The 20694-nt window shown below is 40.8% G+C and overlaps 1 protein-coding gene across 2 annotated transcripts in view; it reads left to right on the top strand.

Moving 5' to 3' along the window:
- Positions 1-20694, top strand: part of GIPC2 (GIPC PDZ domain containing family member 2) — a 92404-nt gene that overhangs the window by 59628 nt on the left and 12082 nt on the right. The window contains exons 4-6 of one of the 2 annotated variants that reach the window (XM_075557541.1): positions 5612-5718; positions 9098-9179; positions 19113-19238. In XM_075557541.1, coding sequence (XP_075413656.1) covers positions 5612-5718; positions 9098-9179; positions 19113-19238 — 315 coding nt within the window. The remainder of the gene's footprint in view (positions 1-5611; positions 5719-9097; positions 9180-19112; positions 19239-20694) is intronic. The other variant, XM_075557547.1, reaches the window with a different exon arrangement.

Genomic DNA, 20694 nt, shown 5'->3' on the forward strand with positions numbered 1-20694 from the left:
GAATCAGTGTCTGAGATTCGGATCAATTCTGGGAGCACTGAAGAGTGTAAGTGATTCTGGGCCTGCAGGCAAGCCACTGGGCTACACATTTTGCAAAGCAGAGTTGCCAGCAGGCCACCTGACAGACAGAAATGACTGAAATTGATTAGGGAATTTGGTGGGGTAGGTTAGTTCATCTCACCATGGTGCTCAAGGGAGAGGTCTTGTCACTTAACCCATATGACACCACGAATCTCTCCTAGGATGTGTTGCCAGGTGAGGGATGGAAGAGACCACCGGGACCGGAGATTTCCCTTTTCCATTCTCTGGCTCCTCAATGGTTCCTTCTTCCCTTTGAGTTGTCCTTGCCCAGGAGATGGACACTGGGCAGCCTGCACTGCTTAGTGAGCCCATGAGGGGCTGGGCGTAAGCTTAGCCACACTGGTGAATCTGGCAATGAAGCAAAGGGAGAGCTATTTACTCTCCTCTACACTGAAGGAGAAAATAAGATTGCTTTCCAAAAAAGATAAAATAGGATAACGAGGCCTTCCCCTGCGGTATTTGGAATTGCAACTTTTTGAATCTTTGAAGAGGGCCTTTGGCAGGTTTCTTGTTTTCAGGGAGAAAATCCAGGCAAAAGGTTTTGTGGGGAAGTGTGGGGAGAACACTTCTTTCTCTTGACAGATTAGAACGTGCCCGCGGAAACAAACTGCACATTCTAGGAACAGCACTGTCGTAATCTGGGTTAGGCCCGTGGGTGTGCACCTTTTTTATACATGATGCTTTGTGATGCTTGAGACAGCACTGTAATTGGGTGATAATGCTCATTTTACCCACCAGGACCCATTCCTCAGTTTACGCACTGTAGGTTTGGCGGATCCAAGGGTTTTACCCAGGTGTTCGGAACACAGAATCCACTCCTGTAACCATGAGACTATAGATAAGAGCACAGATTCAATAAAAATATTAATCATAGGGTAAAACCATTGTATACAGATATCAGTGGTCAGAATGCAATTGATAAACTTACAGGCTTTATGATATCACATTAGAAAGCAGCTGTGGGTAGAGGTAGAGATGATCTGATTTTAGTAGTAAAGACCCTTAACACATTTTGAAAGGAGCAAATAATATATGTTTGCAAAGTCAGTAAAATAAAAAGGATCTCTGTACTTTGAGCTGAAACCCAGGGGAAAATATAATAACTTTTATTGATACAATCACTTATAGTAGGATTTGTCTCATTTCTATGACCAAAATGTCACTGAAATATTTTCTTCCTTTTCAGTCAGGATATCCACCCCCTGCTCTGTCACCCCTTTAAAACTATTTCTAGGTTTTCTGAAGGTTGTTTGGTATGCTCTAAAGAAGTCTGACCCTGTTAGGCACCCTATTGACCTCTTCTCTTTCCTAAACATTCCCGTCTGCCCTCTGGCATCTTTAAGCCATCGAGAAGGTACTGAACGCAGCTGTGTCCACCTGTGTCAACCTCCCACTGAAGTCACGTGCTCTGTCCCTGCTCTTTGAAGCGATGCTCCAGACTCCAGGCCAACCATAGCCACCATGGGACCAGACAGGTCTCACGTGCAGAAGTGGGAGAAGGCCAGCTTTCCCAATGCAGCACCTGTTGTCAGTTGTGGAACCAAACCATGTTGCATGTGCTCATCCTGAAAACACAGCACTGTTGTCTTTTGCCGGCCCTTTCCTCTAGGATGCAGTCAGTGAGTGAATGGAAACTGGAAAGAAAGAAAGGTTGTTTTTCCCCTGCTCTTTCATTTCCCATTCTTTCACTCTGAGCTTCACGACATGACAGAGAATGGAGATTGGTTTGCTCACTGACAATGTCAGTTAAAATGTGGCACCCTAAAGAGTGATAACGGTATAGGTCAGATTGTAATTAAAAACAAATGAATATTCTTTTACCTACTTTTGATGAAAAGGCTTTTTCTTTCAGTAGAACATATTAGTTGGAGTTCTGTTAAGCCTTTCTTTTGTAAACTACACCAAATGTGTTACCTCCATGTCATAATTCATCTTTTAAAACCAGATGAGAATGTAAATGTACTTGGTAAATGATTTGTGTGAAATCTTGGATTTTAAAAATTTTCTTTTATAATCTCTTAGTCATCTTGGCCACACCTATTTTATTATTTTTTAGCAACTCATCTTTATTTAGTCTTTGTAAAAACAGTCTTATCTAGTTTTCTTTTTTTCCCTATATTTGAAATGAATTTCTAAGTTATTAAAGACTCCAAGTTCACTTCAGTTTTACTTTCCCTTCTTTTTCAGCCACTCAGACCAATATTTATATCTGAGGGACAAGGAATCCGAAGGGGCTATCTAGTTTTCATGGTCACATTTTCTCTCCCTGTACTTTATCCGTTCTTGTACTTTATAATGAAATTATGTACTTATGGCAACAGCTGCAACTACCTAAAAAGGTTTGGAGCAAACTTTGCTGTTTCGGCGATACACAAGCCCCCTCTGTGAGCAGCTTTGTGCCGATGAGCTGAGGGACCCATGGTGGTCATGTGGCTGAAAGGATTCATAGGGCTTGGGAGCACTGATGAGTCAAGTGAAAGAGCAAACTAGCTACCGGCTCCTTTCTCACGTGCTGCAGAAACCTCTTCCACAGGGTAGTATGGTACCAAGAAAGGCCTCGGGCTAACGTCTTCCAGTGAAGTGAGTTAGAGCTTGCCCTGCTTGTTCGCACATGCTCCAACACGCCAGTGCCCTTGTCATAGGCTGGACTAAAATAATTCACACTCTTCAAAGCATTAAAACACCATTATTGAACTTGTTTTTACCCCAGCAGGTGAGCAGGTCCAGCCTGCATGTTTTCACGTGTAAACAGGTCGTAGGCTCATAGGAAAACATAGTGATTGTTTTCTCTTCTGGGAAAGCTGCCTTTCTGAAGGCAGTCCCCAAGCCAGAACTTCAAAGGTAACTTTTGCTTTGGTGCCACCAAGTGGTTAATTTTGAGATGCCATTCTAGGAAAGAAGGTGACTAGACAATGAAAAATAAAACAAATGCCGAAACATTTCCCTTTCCAGACAGCAGCGTTGCAGGTTCGAGTAAGATAAGACAGAGGCATCATCTCTTCTAGAGAGACCAGCTAATTTCGAGCAGGGGTGTCAAGATCGCTATGGAGTGCCCACTTCTGGGTCCTTAGTTTTGTAAGCCCCACACACTTTGGTATATCCAGGGCTGCTCTTATTTTCCAGTGATACATCATCCTCACCAAATTTATGAGAGACGTGAAGGAAAGTCCAAATGACAATGCATTACTTTATAATTACAAATACCTATGTAGGCAGACCAAAAAAAGTATGTGAAGATACATTGTACTGAGTAGGCTTCTTGGTGACATGCCAGGGGTTGGTGTGTGGAGGGAGGGAGGGCTAGGTTGCACACCGCGGAGGTAAATACCATTAAGCTAAGAGGGTCCTCTCTGCTTCTGGAGCCCAGATGCTCTGGGCGGGGATGCCGTCACTGCAGATCAGTGCACAATATTGGATGGTGCTGATGGCAGGTTGGCCTATTGTTTCCGCCTTGGGTACTCTCAGAATTGTATGCGGAACATCTCACTTCTAGTAATGCATTCTTCTCACAGAGGGGGCACAATGTAACTGGCAAGACCACTGTTGCAAACTTGCTGATATAAGCCTCACTTCCTGAGAATCCGGTCACCTTGATTAGCATTTGGGTGTTTCCAGTTTCCTCGGAGTCCCACTAAAGGTTTGTTTGTTTTTTTGCTGAGATGACTAGTTTCATTATTGAAATAAAAAAAAATTTCATTCTCAGAGGGTAGCATGTTTTATGTTTTGGTGATTCTTCCTCCAAGTACAGGTTAGAAGTAATATACAAATGCCTTAATTACTTTGGAGCCTATTCCCAATAGCAAAACAGTATTTGACTGATGATAGAAATTAATGCAAAAAAAAGAAAAAGAAATTAATCCATGTTCTAAGTCAGGAAGAGTACATTTGTGCCAGTTTATTTGATGTCGCCATATTAGGAGCTCTGTACAAATCATATTACCGTCTTGCCATGCCTCAAATTGCTGCCACAGAGAGGTCTCATGCAAGGCTAGTGTGTTAGTGTGGGTGAACTAGAGAAACAAATCCAGAGGCACTCAAATATGTGCGTAAGAAAAAGCTTTATACACAAGAGCAATTGAATATTAAGAAAACGCTCCAGCCCAGTCCAGATCAAGTCCATAGGTCTGTTATTAGCCCATATGTCTGATACCAATCTATAAAATACCCTTAAAACTTATGAAACACATGCAATGATGCTGAATGCAGGATGATCACAGGCCAATGGGTGGAAAATCTTGTGGGTCCAGTGGCAGTGTAAGCATCTCAGTTCTGGTGAGGTCTCCACGTGGCTTCTCCAGCTCAGGGCACTAGTGCAGTTCCATGTGTCTTGTCAGCTGCAATGTCTCCCAGGGAGTGAGCAGAGAGACAGAGTGTCTCCTGCCTCTATGGAGGAATGCAGGAGACCCCAGAATCCTCAGGAGAAGGCCAGTCCCACACAGAGGCCTCATTGGTTATGACCTGATTGACAGGCTAGACTCCACCCTTTCACTCTTAATCCTCAAATGAACAAAAGATTATGTAACTACCACAGGTAGCCCGCAGGTTTTTGCAGAGGCTATTCTATTGGTTAGAATCTTTTCTAAGTAATATTTAGTTGTCCCAAGTGAAAACCATCTGTGGGTTCATAGTAAACTCTTAATGGCCAGCTTCTTTGCAAAAAGCTGAAGCCCTTATATAGGGCCTGTGTTCATACAAGGCAGTGGGTTCTGGAGTGGTTATTGGAAGGTGGACTCCTAGCTCTCCTCACTCCGTGCCACACCCTTTGCTTGAGGCTGTGAGTGAACTGGAAGGGTGAGTCGGCACACAGGGAAAACATCAAATCAAGTCAGGCATAAGGAAAGCTGTGGCTTCTTGTGGACTCTTTCTCCCCATTTTCTTTTCTGACGTTTGCAAGACATTCCTTGCTTGAACCTACTCTGACCTGTCTCTCTTATCTTTAGGGACCTGTTTCTGTCAGGTTGTCACTTCAGAATTTATCCCCTGCACTTTCACAAGGCAGGTGTGGTTGAGGAAAGCACATGGACTTTGGGATTACAGAACTAGCTATGCCTAATTTTCCTTATCTTTAAAATTAGGGTTATAAATTACCGCATAGACCATGTGTGTGCTAAAAGGTTATTTTGTACATAAAACATCAATCAGAGGATATGTATTCAATTTAGAGTGCCTCTTCTCCAACCCCACCCCCCATTTTTTTATTTGACTGTGTCCTATTTTAATGATCTGGATAAACTCCAGCTGAATTTCTAACTCTACTCTCCTAACTTTATTATTTTTATAAGAAAGCCAAGAGTTTAAAAAAATTTCCTTCCTTATTATTTTCAGAGAGAGGACTCACTCAGAGAGCCTACCGTCTGAGAATAATAGATGAAGGATGAATTAATTTTGTTCTTGGAAAGGCACACTGCTTATCAAATACCTATAATAATAATATAGATACATTGTAATGGAAACTACATTCGCTTTTATAATAATCAGTTGGAATTCTTTCTCCAGATATTCACTGACCCCATTCATTGTGTACTTACAGAAGTAGAGCCCAGGACAAAAGCTGAGAAGTCATCGGAAGGGAAAATTGGTACTGGAAGAGGGACACTGCGGCTACGATCAAAAGGTCCTGCCACCGTGGAAGAAGTGGTATGTGATAGTGAATTAATGCCATTTCTGCATGCAAATGTGTGGTTATTCATTCATGTTTATTAGAATTGGAAACAAAGGTAAAATCTTGAAGTTAAATAAAATGCCATACTTACATTCTAATAGAAGTGAGAATTTTATTCACTGCCCAATTAACCAATTGGAAAATGACTGGAAGCATGAAAGGGGAAACATAGACACTACGTGTAGAGAGATTGTGATCTCTAGCAACCTTCAACAACCTGCAGATAACTATTTCTAGGCTGTTGACATCTCAACCAGCCTGGAAACTTAAAAGAAGTCAACCCAATACCTCTGCAAACCAAGGGAAAGTCTCAGGACCACTGCAGAAGTCAGTCTATTTCATGTTTTAGTTCATGTGAACTGCCCTCAAGGCAGTTCTCCCTCCTAGCCCAGCAGAAGGAAACACTTCATGATCCCCTGCCATCCGTACAATTGCTGTTGTGTCTGAGCCCATGTTGTAAGCACTTTGTGAATCCATCCCATTGAAGGTTTCCCTTTTTCCTCTCTCTTGATAACACACCCAAAGTCTGTGAGACGATGTCTCGCCATTCCTCTTCCAGGGAACTTTCTGGCTGTACTTGTTCCTTTCTGACTGTACTTCTGTCTTGATTGGTTTTGTTCTCCTGGCAGTCCATGATTCTTTCAATATTCTTTGTCAGCACCATAAGTCAAATGCAGCGATTCTTTTTTCCGTCTTCCTTAGTCATTGTCCAACATTCATGTGTGTGGTTGAATTGAGGTGCCAGCCCCCCACCACTAATCGCGGGTTCAGTAAGCACAATTGTATGGTTGAGATATATATATATATATATATAAATATTACATTAAAGTCAGGCTCTGGTTGCACAGACGAATGAATAAATTCAAGTCAGTCAGTAAGATGGCAAGCTGCTGATTACTCCCAGCATCAGCTGGCAATACGGCCGAGCTCTTACTCCAGTCTATAGAACTGGAGGCTAATTATGCAGCTGGATGCAGAATATAGATGCAGCAAAAACGGAGGAAGCTTTTCCACAGATTCCACGTATACTGGAAGTAGATCACATCCCCTGGGGGATTACTAGGCCTTAAATTCCAAACTACTGAGAATCCTGGGCCATATAAATTGACATAAAAGCTTAACTATCACAGTAGGAGAGCGAAAGAATAGCAAATAGGACTGGTTGTAGGGAGCTGGGAAAATACCCTCACCGTTTTCTGACTGGGGCTGTGAAGAAGCGTGGCAGAGACATGAAAGCAGCCCCCAGGGAAGCAGGGTTGGCACAGGCGGAGAGTCATCTTTTAGTAGGGTAACACGAGCCATAAATACACGATCCTGGCATGTAAGGAAGGAGGTTATGATCTGTCTGGAGACCTAGGGAAAAATTCATCCAAAGGTCAACATCTAAAATGGTTCTTATTTGCCTAGCCCATTTCATTAAATAGGGCAATTGAAAATAGCTCACAAGTAAAGGGAAAAGTAATCTACTTTGGTGCTAATATTAAATTTAATGCAAATCACTAATTTCAAATACCAAGGATTTGAAGAATTGTAGCATTTGAAACAAGCCATTCTCTTTAAATCTAGGACAAATTGTGAAAGCTATAAAAGACACTTCAATTCCATAGCTCAGAATTTACTCCACATGTGTGGACTGAGACAAGCACAATCCAGGTAATGGCAAGGGAAGGATGGACAGGCCAATCCGTCTCTCTAAAGGAAGACATGCAGGAAAAGAAGCTACTACAAACCGTGAGGTGAGGGTTAAGAGAAGTAACTAAAAGCAACACACACTTGTGACAGCATTAAATGGGATATGAATTTCAAACAATCTCATCATGATTTCTACACTTGTACCTATAGTTGTGTATTTAGCATTGTTGGGTAATTGCTTCAGCCACAATAAAACCATTTAAAACCAACTATCAATATAAACTGAACATAGAATAATAAAATAGTCCATCAAGTTGTTTTGTTAAAAGTAGTAATAGTTTTGGAAATGCAAATGTGCACAGTGTTTTATTATTATATCATTCTTTTAAAACCCTGTGTTTGTGTACTTGCTTCTTAAGTGCTGGGCGGCTAGCCAAAAGGATGATGGTTGAAGTCCAACCACTGTGGGACACAGTCCTGGTCGCCAGCTTCTGTAAATATTATCACCAAGAATACCCCATGGGGCCATTCTACTCTGTCCCATGGTTGCTCTGAGTTGAAATCTAGTTGATGGCACCTAACAATAACACTGTATATGTGAATGTGTGTATATAATTTCCTAAGAAATACATACAGTAAAATGAAATTTAAAAAGTAAATAATGGTATGCATTCAGAAGTGTTTTACTACTGTGTAAACATAAAAGAATGTGGAGTTTCTGATCTGCATGATAAAGACTAGAGCCCTTCTTAGGGAGGTACATCGGAGACCTTGGTATTTGGTCACGTCTGATAACTAGATCCCTAGTCCCACAGGGCTTCTTCCACCCTCACCTCCAACCCCCACCATCATTGATTGATTCCATTTTAAAGGTAATTTCCTAAGCTCTTTACATAGATCAACTCATTTAATTTTCATTGCCATCAAGTAGGTAATATTTCTATTTATAGATGAGCTGAGGCACAGAAGGGTAAACAACTGGCCTCGTAGCACACACTGCTTAAAGGGAAAGCTGGGGTATGAATGGTTGCACCAGTACCCTTGCTCGTAATCATTAAAAATGTATTTTTTTCTTTCCATTTTATTTTATTTTTTTAAACAATTTATTAGGGGCTCATACAACTCTTATCACAGTCCATACATATACATACATCAATTGTATAAAGCACATCTGTACATTCTTTGCCCTAATCATTTTCTTTTTTTTCCTCCTCTTTTCTTTTTTTACATTTTATTAGGGACTCTTACAACTCTTATCATAATCCATACATATACATACATCAATTGTATAAAGCACATCCATACATTCCCTGCCCCAATCATTCTCAAAGCATTTGCTCTCCACATAAGCCCTTTGCATCAGGTCCTCTTTTTTTTCCCCTCCCTCCCCGCTCCCCTCTCCCTCATGTGCCCTCGGTAATTTATACATCGTTATTTTGTCGTATCTTGCCCTATCCGGAGTCTCCCTTCCCCCCCTTCTCTGCCGTCCCTCTCCCAGGGAGGAGGTCACATGTGGATCCTTGTAATCAGTTCCCCCTTTCCAACCCCCTCACCCTCTACTCTCCCAGCATCGCCCCTCACACCCTTGGTCCTGAAGGTATCATCCACCCTGGATTCCCTGTGCCTCCAGCCCTCATATGTACCAGTGTATAACCTCTGCCCTATCCAGCCCTGAAAAATGTATTTTAAGAAGATGTTTTCTTTTTCTCTTCTTTTATAAAGCCATCTGAAAATGAGACAAAGGCCATTACAAAGATTGATGACCTGCTTGATTTGTACATGGGAATCCGAGATACTGACTTAGGTAAGAACTTACTCTTTAAAAGTCTTATACAGTTATTTATTTATTTTTATACAGTTATTTAGGTAAGAACTTACTCTTTAAAAGTCTTATATAGTTATTTATCTATTTTTTTATACAGTTATTTTTTAAGCAGTTTTATTGGCATTTCATCCACATATCTTACAATTCAATAATTCAATCATCAAGAAGAGTTGTACAATCTTTGCCACAATCAACTTGGAAACATTTTCTTCTTCTTTGAGTCAATTGTTATTCACGTAAATATATTTTTCAATTTTGGAAAAAAATACACAACACAGCATTTTCCAATTCAACAACTTCTGCATATATAACTCAGTGTTATTGATTATAAACCATTATTGATATCCTTCTCCATTGTTCCACTGCTGTTAAAATAAACTTGATGCTTCCTTAGCAAAACTCTTCCTCCTCACCCTTGGGCACCATCGATCAGATTTGGTTTCTTTAGTTTTTTTTAAGTAGTTTTCTTGATATAATAGTCACAGATTATATACTTCCATAGTAAAATCACTTTTTAAAAAAAGATCATTTTATTGGGGCTCTTACAGCTTTTATGACAATCCATACATCAATTGTATCATGCTTATTTATACATATGTTGCCATCATTATTTTATAAATATTTACTTTCTATTTAACCCTTGGTATCAGCTCCTCTTTTTTCCTTTCCAACCCCTCTGCCCCCTCGTGACCACTTGATAAATTATAAATTATTATTATTTTCATATCTCACACTGAACACTTTCTCCCTTCCCCCATGGTTTCTTCCCTCCTCCTCTCCCACCTTTTCCCTACCCTCCTGATATCACTACTTCCATTTCTATTCCTGAGGGGTTTATCTGACCTGGATTCCATGTGTCGTGAGCTCTTATTTGTACCTGTGCACATGCTCCGGTCTAGCCTGTAGTGAAAGGCAGCACTGGGGTCATGATAGTGGTGGGCGAGGAAGCCTCGAGAAACCAGAGGAATATTGTGTGTTTCATTGGTGCTATACTGCACCCTGGTTGACTCATTCCTTCTTTCTGACCCTTCTGTGATGGATGCTCCATTGTCTGCAGATGGGTTTTGGGTCTCTGCTCTGACACCCCTTGTTCTCAACAATTTGTTTTTTGTTGTTGTTGATCTTTTTGATGCCTTTTTTTAAAGGGGCTCAGACAGCTCTCATCACAATCCATACATCCATCCATGTGTCAAGCACATTTGTATATTTATTGCCATCATCATTTTCAAAACATTTTCTTTCTACTTGAACACTTGGTATCAGCTCATTTTTTTTCTCCCTTCCCCACACTCCTTCCCTCATGAACCTTTGATAATGTATAAATTATTATTATTTCATGTCTTACACTGACTGATGTCTCCCTTCACCCACTTTTCTGTTGTCTGTCCCCCTGGGAGGAGGTTATAAGGAGATTATTATAATTGGTTCCCCCTTTGTCCTCCTACCTTTCCCTTACCCTCCTGGTATCACTACTCTCATTATTGGTCCTGAGAGGTTTACCAGTCCTGGATTTCCTGTGTTTCCAGCTTTTATCTATACCTGTGTACATGATCTGGTCTATCTGGATTTGTAAGGTAGAATTGGGGTCATGATAGCGGGGTAGTAAGCATTAAATAAGTAGAGGCAAGTTTTATGTTTCATCAGTGCTACTCTGCACCCTTACTGACCCATCTGAAAGGGATGTCCAATTGTCTACGGATGGGCTTTGGGTCTCCATTCCGCATTACCCCTTCATTGACATTGATAGTATTTTTTGTTCTGGGTCTTTGATGCCTGTCACCTGATTCCATCAACACCTCATGATTGCATAGGCTGGTGTGCTTCATCCATATGGACTTGTTGCTTCTCTGCTAGATGGCTACTTGTTTAACTTCAAGTCTTTAAAACCCCAGATGCTATATCTTTTGATAGCCTGGCACCACCAGATTTCTTCACCACATTTGCTTATGCACCCATTTTGTCTTCAGTGATCATGCTGGCAGGGTGAGCATCACAGAGTGCCAGGTTGTTAGAAGAAAATGTTCTTGCTTTGGTGGAAGACTTGAAAAGAGGCCCAAAAGTCCATTTAATTCCTCAATGTTTTGCCATTTAAATATGTATATAGGCCAATACCTCTATTTTTATGATTTAATATATTTACACAAGTGCACACCTATGTTTGTACCTCTAACCATAGCTTTGCTTCCTAGAGCTTTCCTGTTTTCTTTTACCTTCCTCCTGTCCCACCATCATGCTCGCCCTTCTTCTGCCTCTTAGTAATTCCTCTCAGCTAGACTGCTGCTGCTCCAACACCTCCAGGTTTTCTATGTTCTCCTCACTGTTGATTTTAATTCTGTAGTTGTTCCCCTGTCTATGGCATTGTTTGTTCACCACTCCCTTCCCCTGCCTCCTGCTCCCCCTAAGTCCCTCTGCAACCGCTAATCCTGTTGCTTTTTCCTTGGGCTTGCTTCCTATGCCTATCTTATATAGGTAGGCAAATAACAATACTAAAAGAACACGAAAGTTTGAATAAAAAGAGAAGAGAAAAAGAAAAACGTGTATGTATATAAAAAATTATAAAACCAGTAAAAAAATTAAAAAGCACAGATAATTCCAGTTCTGTTTGCCGACCTTTATAACTATCTCCCCACTGGTCTTGTGAGGGTCTGGGAACTCCCTTTACTTGCCTGAAGTCTATTGGGGGGCTTCTCAGGAGCTTTGTGGCTTTCCTTTGCCCCATTACTGATCTGTTATGTTCCCTTCTTGGTTAGCTCCGCTGTGGGGGTTCAGACTGCACTCACTCCCCGCCGTGGGTCCCCAGAATTGTCCTCTGTTGCGGTATGCTCCAGGGAGGTGACATCATGTCTTGAGCTGTTGTCGGCCCTACCGTCTTCTCTGTGCCTTAGCAGCTCCGTGCAGAGATGTCGTTTGTAGGGCTTGGTGCCCTAATATGGGGTCTAGAAGACCCTCACTCTCTCTCTTTCCTTCTTGGTTTGCTTCCATGTGAATGCGGCCCCTCTCCCCAATCTGTAGGGTTGTTGTTGGCCTCTGTAGCACCTGCTTCTAGGGAGGGGTCAGTTTGCCTCTGATTGGGGTTGGCCCTGTAGCCCATTCTGTTCATGTGATGCTTCATGTGGTTACGTAGCCATCCAGGTTTGCTGCGCTGTGGTGGGGTTTGCATGCACACTCCTAATTCTGTGGAGACCTAACCAACACTCTCCCCCTGGATGGGTTAGTGCCCTGTTCCCCCTGTGCCATTGTTTCTCCCTGCTTTTTTTCCTCCCCTTTTCTCCCTCCCCCTCTGCCCTTTCCCTGTGTTTGTGTTGGAATGACATGTACAACTTTGGGTTTGACCTCTCCCCCACACCTCAACCCATATAGTGTGAGATAAAAGGCTTTTCTTCTATACCTACTGTGCTGATTATACTTACCCCAGTGGACTCATGTTGTACTTGTCCTTTTGTGATTGGTTAACTTTGCTTAGCATACTTTCCTCCAACTCTTCCCGTGAGGTGACATGCTTCATGGATCATCAGTACCTTTTAGTGATGTGTAGTACTCCATTGCATGTATGTGCCATATTTTCTAATCCATATGTCCATCGATGGAAATTTAGGTTGTTTCCAATTTTTTGCGATTGTGAATTGTGCTGCAGTACACATTGGAGCGCAGACCACTGGTCTTGGTCTATTTCTTACCTCTTCCGGGTATATATGTCCAGTAGAGGGATAGCTGGGTCCTAAGGTAGCAGTGGAGGAGAGTTCTTGCTGGTGCTCAAACTGATATGTATAGCCTCTGTGGAAAGTGTGGTGCACATCCCCTCCAATATTTGTTGCTTTCTGATTTTCTAATTTGGGATATCCTGAAGGATGTTAGATGGTATCTCATAGTTTTAATCTGCATTTCTCTGATGGCTAATAATTGGGAGAATTTTCTCATATGTTTATTGGCCACTTGGGTCTCCTTCTTAGTGAAACTTCTTTTCAGGTTTTTTGCTGACTTCCTCAGGAGGTTAACTGTTTTATTCTTTTTTGCAGGCTAGGAAGGTATTTTAGATTTTAGTAATAAGCGCTTTGTCTGTTTGGTCCTTGCTAAAAATCCTCTCCCATTTTATGGGTTACCCTCTTGGTGAAGTCTTTTGACGCACAAAGGTGTTTTATCCTTAGTATTTCCCACTTGTTGATTTCAGGTTCACTGGTGTGTGTTACCGTCCCTGTTGTAGTTAGCTTATGTATTCCCCGATCAAAGGTCCTTAGGTTTGTCCCAATACCTATGTTGATGGTCCCGATAGTTTGGGGTTTTACTTCTAGGTCTGTGATCCTCCTTGAGTTTGTTCTTATGCATAGGGTGAGGTGAGGATCTAGTTTCATTTTTGTACAGATTTCCATTGTTTCCAGCACCACTTGTTAAAGAGGGCATCTGCCTCCCACATGATAGTTTTTGGAGCCTTGGAGAAGATCAGTTGTCTATATGCTGATGGTTTTATTTCTGGGTTTTCTATTCTTTTCCATTTGTCTGAGGATCTGTCATTATTCAAGTACCACACTGTTTTGACCACTGTGTCTGTGTAGTAGGTGTTAAAGTCTGATAAGGCAAGCCCACCAATTTTGTCTTTCTTCTTGAGGAGTTCTCTGCTAATTCTGGACATCTCTCTTCATATGAAATTCGTGGTCAGTTTTTCCAATTCTTTGGAGAAGGCTTTTGGTATTTGAATTGGGATAGTGTTGATTTATATACTGCCTTGGATAAGATTGATATCTTTACAATATTGTGTCTTCTGATCCACGAGCCTGGGCTATTTTACCATGTGTGGAAGTTGCTTTTGGTTTCCTGCTGCTTTTTGGTTTTGTGTCCTATAGTTTTCCTTGTATAAGTATTTTGTTGTTGTTAAATATGTCCCTAGATATTGCAATTTGTTCTTGGCTATTGTGAGGGGTACTGCCTTCTTGATCTACTCTTCCATGGTCTTGTCTGATGTACATAGAAAATCAATATATTTCTGATGTATATGACAAACCAATAGACTTCTGTTTGTTGATCGTGTATCCTGCCACTCTTTGATATTCCTCTATCACTGCCTGTTGTGGAGCTTTTTGGATTTTCAGTGTATAGAATCATGTTGTCTCTAAATTTCAAGAGATTCACCTCCTCTTCTCCCAGATGGATACTTTTAATGTCCTTCCGCTGTCTTATGTTGTTAGCTAGGAACCTCAGTACGATGTTGAATAGTAGTGGGGATAAGGGGCATCCTTGTATGAGCCCCTTTTTCAGTGTGGTTGTTTTTGTCTTTTCTCCATTGACTATGATGTTGGCTTTTCATAGATAGTGTGTATTAACTTGAGGAATTTTCCTTCCATTTCTATTTTCTTGATTGTAATAATTAGGAATGGGTGTTGAATGGTGTCAAATGCTTTTTCTGTGTCTTTCAATATTATCATGTGATTCTTATCTTTTTTCTTATCAATGTGGCAAATAATGTTTATGGATTTTCGGATGTTGAACCATCCCTGCACCCCTGGAATGAATCCTACCTGCTCATGATGGATGATATGTTTTATATACATTTGTGTTCTATTGGCCAATATTTTGTTAAGGATGTCTGCATCTATGTTCATTGTAGATATTGGTCTGTAGTTCTTTATTCCTGTGGGATCCTTGCTCTGTTTGGGTATTAGAGTTATCCTGGATTTGGCGAATGAGTTTGGGAGCTTGCCGTCTTTTTTTATGCTCTGCCATAATTTGTGAAGGATTGGTTTCAGCTCTTCTCCAAATGGTTGGTAGTATTCACTTGTGAAACTGCTTGGTTGGAGAGCTCTTTTCATTGGTAGTTTCTTGATAACCATATCTATTTCTTCTTTTGCTATCGGTGTTGAGGTTCTGACCTGTATCTGGGATAATCTAGGGAGGGATTGTTTTTCCAAGTATTTGTCCATGTCTTCCACATTGTTGAATTCATGAGAATAGACTTTCATAGTGCTTTGTGGTTATCATTTTAATCTTGTTGTGGTCCGTTGTGGTTTCCCCTGTTTCATCCCTCACCCTGGCTATTGATATTTGTTCCTTCCTTTCCTTGGTTAGACTTGCTAGTGGTCAGTCGATTCTGTTGATCCTTTGAAAGAACCAGCGTTTTGTTGTTGCATTGATTTTTTTTGCATTGTTCTTGTGTTTCCCCACTTGTTTAACTCTTCCCTGATTTTTATTTTTTCTTTTGCTATTAGAGGGGTTGTTCTGTTGACTCTATTCTAGTTGCTGGAGGTTTTATGATAGAGTATTAGGTCATAGGTCCCTCTCTTTTTCCATATATGCACGTATTGCTATTAAACGTCCTCTGATAACTGCTTTTGCTGTATCCCATAAGTTTTGGAATGTTGTATTTTCGTTCTAAATAGGTTCATCTCTATCATGGAATTCAGTTCTTCTATCTTTGCATACTTATTCTGCGTTGCTTCACTCATATCCTTTATTACTCCAAGCAACAATCCAAAGATTTATTTTTTTTGGTGGCAGATCAATGTATCATTCTTCCTTTTTAAAAATTATTTATTTATTTATTTATTGGTATCATTCTTCTATGAGCACCATTAGGCTTACGACTTCCTCTGTTGTTGCATTTTGTTTATCTTGTTTTCTTGTTGAGTGTGTTGAGGTATGTCACTGTTTGTGTGTCTTTTGGAACTGGGTGCCATGTTTCTGGAGGACCAAGGGGCTCCGAGCTCTTTTTCTGTGTGACTGGTAAGAGTGTTTTTGAGGACTACGTGTAGCCTACTATGGTGGTGGGTTGGAGTTCTTTGTTGGCAGGGTGCCATGGTGACTCAGTGGCCACTGGTGGTGGGGGTGCCTAGGAGTCTGGGGTGAGGCAGGTGACGTGTAGGTTTGCCACTGGCTGGGTTGGGGCGGGACTGCAGTGGGGGCATGGGCCTGGTCTGGACTCTGTGGAACCAAGAACTGGTAGAGCCCGTTTTTGGCTTGGGCTGTAGCAATCAGAAGCAGGTCCCTCTCCCTTTTTATTTATGTTCTAGGCTGTTCTCTGGAGATTTGAAATCTGGCTATCTTATTATGTTAATGTGCTAAAGGCTAGAGGTCTGCTCACTTACCTTCCAAGTTACACAACGGCCCACAACCTGGAGTTGAAAGCATTATTAAAAAAAAAATCTCATTTTATGATGGCCTTGTGGGGTGCGCTGGTATCGGGGCTGTGCCTCACTGTCCCTCAGAGAAGAGGGGCTGGATTAGCGGAGGTTTTGAGACTGACTGGAACTGAATTCTCCCCCGGCTGTCACTCCGGTTTCTATCCTGCACAGCACTGCCAGTGTGCTCCTGGGGACTGTGTTCTGTCACAGGTAAATATCCCAGTGGTTCTTCAATTGCTTCAAATTACCATATATACACTGAGTTTTTCAGCACATTTTAATGTAGTTTTTGTGGAAAAATTTGGTGCCTTGTCTGATATTCGGGTCGGCTTATATTCGAGTATATATATATATATATATATATATATATATATATATATATATATATATATATAGACCTAATTATCTATCATTACCCATGCTGGCAGGCCTGGAGCTGAGTTAGGGAGGAAAGAGGTAGACGATGTAGTGACTCTGTTCCTGGACTGCAGGAGCAGGGCGGATAGCAGAGATGGAGACTCTGGTGTGACGTCTTGTGGCTGTTTTTCAGAGGCTCTCTGAGAGCCTGGGATTATGACCTCTTTTAAACAGAAGGCTGGGCAAATTATTGCTCACTGCAGGTCTCATATCTTGGGTGCAGGATGGAATGTTAGATGCTGTTCTGCTGGCCCTGGCAAGGGGTTAGCAGAGCCTTTGGGAAGATGCAGTGAACTTAAAGTGTTTCATTGAGTTCTCGAGTCTCTACGCTTCATGGGTGAAAATCACAGTGGAAGATCTGAGCCAGACCCTACTACACTGAATCAGTTTTTAGCCCCCAGCCTCCCAGTATTGGCCCCCGTATCTCTGAATTTTCTGGTCTATCAACAGGAGCACCCAGCAGGTGATTCTACCTGGGTGCCATTTGACTCCGACCCCTTGATATCTCTTTTTGATGTTCTCTGCTATTCTCTGAGGGGGCTTTCCTTCAAGAGAAATATCCTCAGATGCTTCTTCCCTCCATAATTAGTTACTGTATATACTCGAGTAAAACCAACTTGAATATCCACCAAGGCACCTAGTTTTACCACAAAAACTGCATTAAAAATGTGCTGAAAAACTTGGCTTATACTCGAGTATATACAATAAATCACTTTAAAAAAGTGTTGTATATACATCATCACAATCAGTTCTAATGCTTCCTCCCCTGCTCCTGCATTCATTGATTGCTCCTCAATTCCTCTCAGATCTCCTGGGAAACAACAGAAGCATAAAGAAGAAACTAATGATAATATAATGATTAAAATACAGAGTAAGGATGAAAAAACCACCATAATATTTATAAAGCCAGAGAAAAAGTTTCTTTCATCATACAATCAAGAAAAATTTCAGCCTAGAGAAAATTCAGGTTGGGTCAAGAGAGCTGAACCAAGCAGGTCTCATATCATGGTTTGATCCACCATAGTCTAGTTTATAATAACCTCTGTCTGATAGTAAAGCTGTTTCAGTCCCTCACCTGTGACTAGGGGCGATCTGCAGCAGCTTAATCTGACTAGATACTCTGCAGATGGATTTTGGTTTTCCACTGCCCTCCATAGCCTTCTTCTACAAATTGGGTGTTCACAACTTAAGCTCTGATACCCTTCCCTTCATCATATTTGGATTTTGTTATTGTTGTTTTGGATCACACAGCTTCTTCCAATTGGGCTTAGTTGACTCCTCACTTAGATGGCTGCTTGTTTGAATACAAGTCTTTATGGCTTCAGACACTATTCCAGTTGATATCCGGGCCCTACCTGCGTTCTTCACCATACTTTGCTTTAGCGCCCTTGTCTTCAGTGACTTCTTCATGAGGTCGAGTATTGAGAGGACCATGTTTTAAGAACTAACTATTCTTGGCCTGGGGCTAGACTTATATGGAAGCTTATCCCCAGATTATGAATGACACTGGTTTACTTTGGTGGTCATAGTATGACAAAACCTCAAACCCAAAGCAGAACCAATAATAACAACAACAACAAAACAAACAACACAAAACACAAGAAACAGAAAAAAAATGCTAATTTTTCCCATAGGATATAAGGTCACTGCATTGGTAACATCAATAATTCAGATGTCATAGAATTTAAGGTGCTGTTGATATGAATTTATGTGAGCAACTTCGAGCTGAAATCCATGAGTTATTCCTTGTACAGATTGATTTAATTAATTGAACTCTGTTTACATTGAACATGGGGAAATTTTCCTGTATCATTTCTTACAAGAGCAAACCCTTGTCTCTCAGATGAAAACCTGTCATATTAATGCAAGGGAGGCATCGCCGTACTAAATATATGGTGCTTATAGGTCTCCTTTCATTGGATACCCACTGAGCCAGGGGTCCTACCCACGGTCCAACGACTACCATTTCCACAGTCTTGGGGTGGCCATCTTTTGCTTCCTTTCTAATCAGAGCATTTCAGCCTTAATTCCAAGGATTTAGGTAGTTTTGAAGTAGGGCCAAGTTCATTCAGCTGGGCTCCCATGTTGAGTTCTTCTGGTGTGGCCCTTGGGGGATTCCATATTCCCTGTGAGACCAGTGTCTTAGGTCATCATAGTGCTTACTCCAAAAAGGTTCATCAAGGGTTGAGTAGAAGCATACTTGAATTGTCTTCCCAGGATCATAGAAACAGATTGATTTGCTCCTTAAGTTCCCTACAATTACTGTTAACATCTCATCTGATGTGAGTTTGCTCCTCTCCATTTACCCATCATACCCACCAACAGAAGTATTAGTGTTTCGTTTGAAATGGTGCTCACTTCCCCTGGTTTCTACTTGATTTTCCAGTAAGATTCTCCTCTCATTCCTGTGGAGGGCCTGTTGATTTGTCACAGCCCTGTCTCAATGTTGTACAGCATCAAATCCATGGTCTTCAGCCTTTTCCTTCTTCTGGAAGGAGCGACTTCAGCCAAGGTGAGGTCTCCTCTTTTGAGGTTCTTATCAAGGGCACATAATCGGGGCGATGTTGGTTCATGCCCAGTAGGCAGACATTCTACCCCTTTGTTTGGGACTTGGTCTCTAAGACTTGTATAAGTGGCATTTCTCCTTATAGTAGTGAAGTCAAACAATATTTGTACTTTTGTCATTGACTCACTTCACTCAGCATGATGGTTGCCAGGTTCTTCCAAGTCATGTGGTGTTTCATGCTTCCATCTCTGTTTTTTAGTGATACATAGTATTCCATTGTGTGTATGTACCATATTTTCTTTATATAATTTTCTATTGTTGGGAGTTTGGACTGCTTCCAGTTTCTTGCTATTGTGAACTGTGCTGCTAAACATGGGAGAGCATAAATCTACTCATGTTGTATCTTTTATTTCTTTGTGGTAGATGCCTAACAGTGGTATTGCTGGATCATATGGAATTTCAATTCCCAGTTGCTTTAAATGTCACTATATCATTTTTCATGGTTGCATGTATTTTCAAGTCCACCAATAGTATATACAAGTTCCAATCTCTCTACATCCTCTCCCACATTAAAAAAAAATAGCTGGGCTAGCGTTGTGGGTTTAAAGTAGTATCTCCTGGTTTTAGTCTGCATCTCCCTGGATGGCTAGAGATTGTGAGCATTTTCCCATGTTTTTGTTAGCCATTTGTATGTGAAAAAGTCTTATATCTTGATCAACCACATGCTATGTCTTATTTGCCTTTGTAGGCAATTAAGCTAATCAAAATTTAAATGATTTTGGAGTGCTAAAAATATATTTTATGTTTATGAAAATAAAGATAATATATTTCTCAGATTTTACTGTACCATATTAAACCCAAAGCAATTTCCTGCCATCAATCAAGAACTACTTATAGTGACCCTAGGGAATCCTATAGAGTAGAAGTACCCTTTTGAATTTCTGAGGCTGGAAACCTTTAAAGGAGCAGAAAGCCTCATTTTTCTCACTTGAAGCGCCTGTTGAGTTCCTTGCAGTCAGTAGTCTGACAAAGAACCCAGTAACACCACCAGGTCTTATAACCAAGAGAACTCTTGCAAATTTTTAATCTACAAAATATCAATATAGTATCTTTTTCATAGGATTTTTATAGGAAGTTAAAATATATGTACCAGAACTTTATAAATGGTACATATGAATGGCAATATTATGGGATATATTTTATTTACATGGTCTAGATGCCATAGTTATGATGATTTTAACATTTGGTACCACTTAATAGAAAGCTAAAGTCCTGTGGGTAATGTATCAGACATATGAAGAAAAAGAATATATTTGGTATATACTGATAAGGAACATTGAATACTTGAATATTTATGTCCAGGTTGTCATTGATTTATTATAGTTCCACTTAGATGAGACTGGAATTTTATAGAGCCTCATTATAAATTAATTAAGAAATGGTTCCTTAACAATCAATTTTC

The sequence above is a fragment of the Tenrec ecaudatus genome, chromosome 1 (genome assembly GCF_050624435.1).
Source record: "Tenrec ecaudatus isolate mTenEca1 chromosome 1, mTenEca1.hap1, whole genome shotgun sequence".
Lineage (NCBI taxonomy): Eukaryota > Metazoa > Chordata > Mammalia > Afrosoricida > Tenrecidae > Tenrec > Tenrec ecaudatus.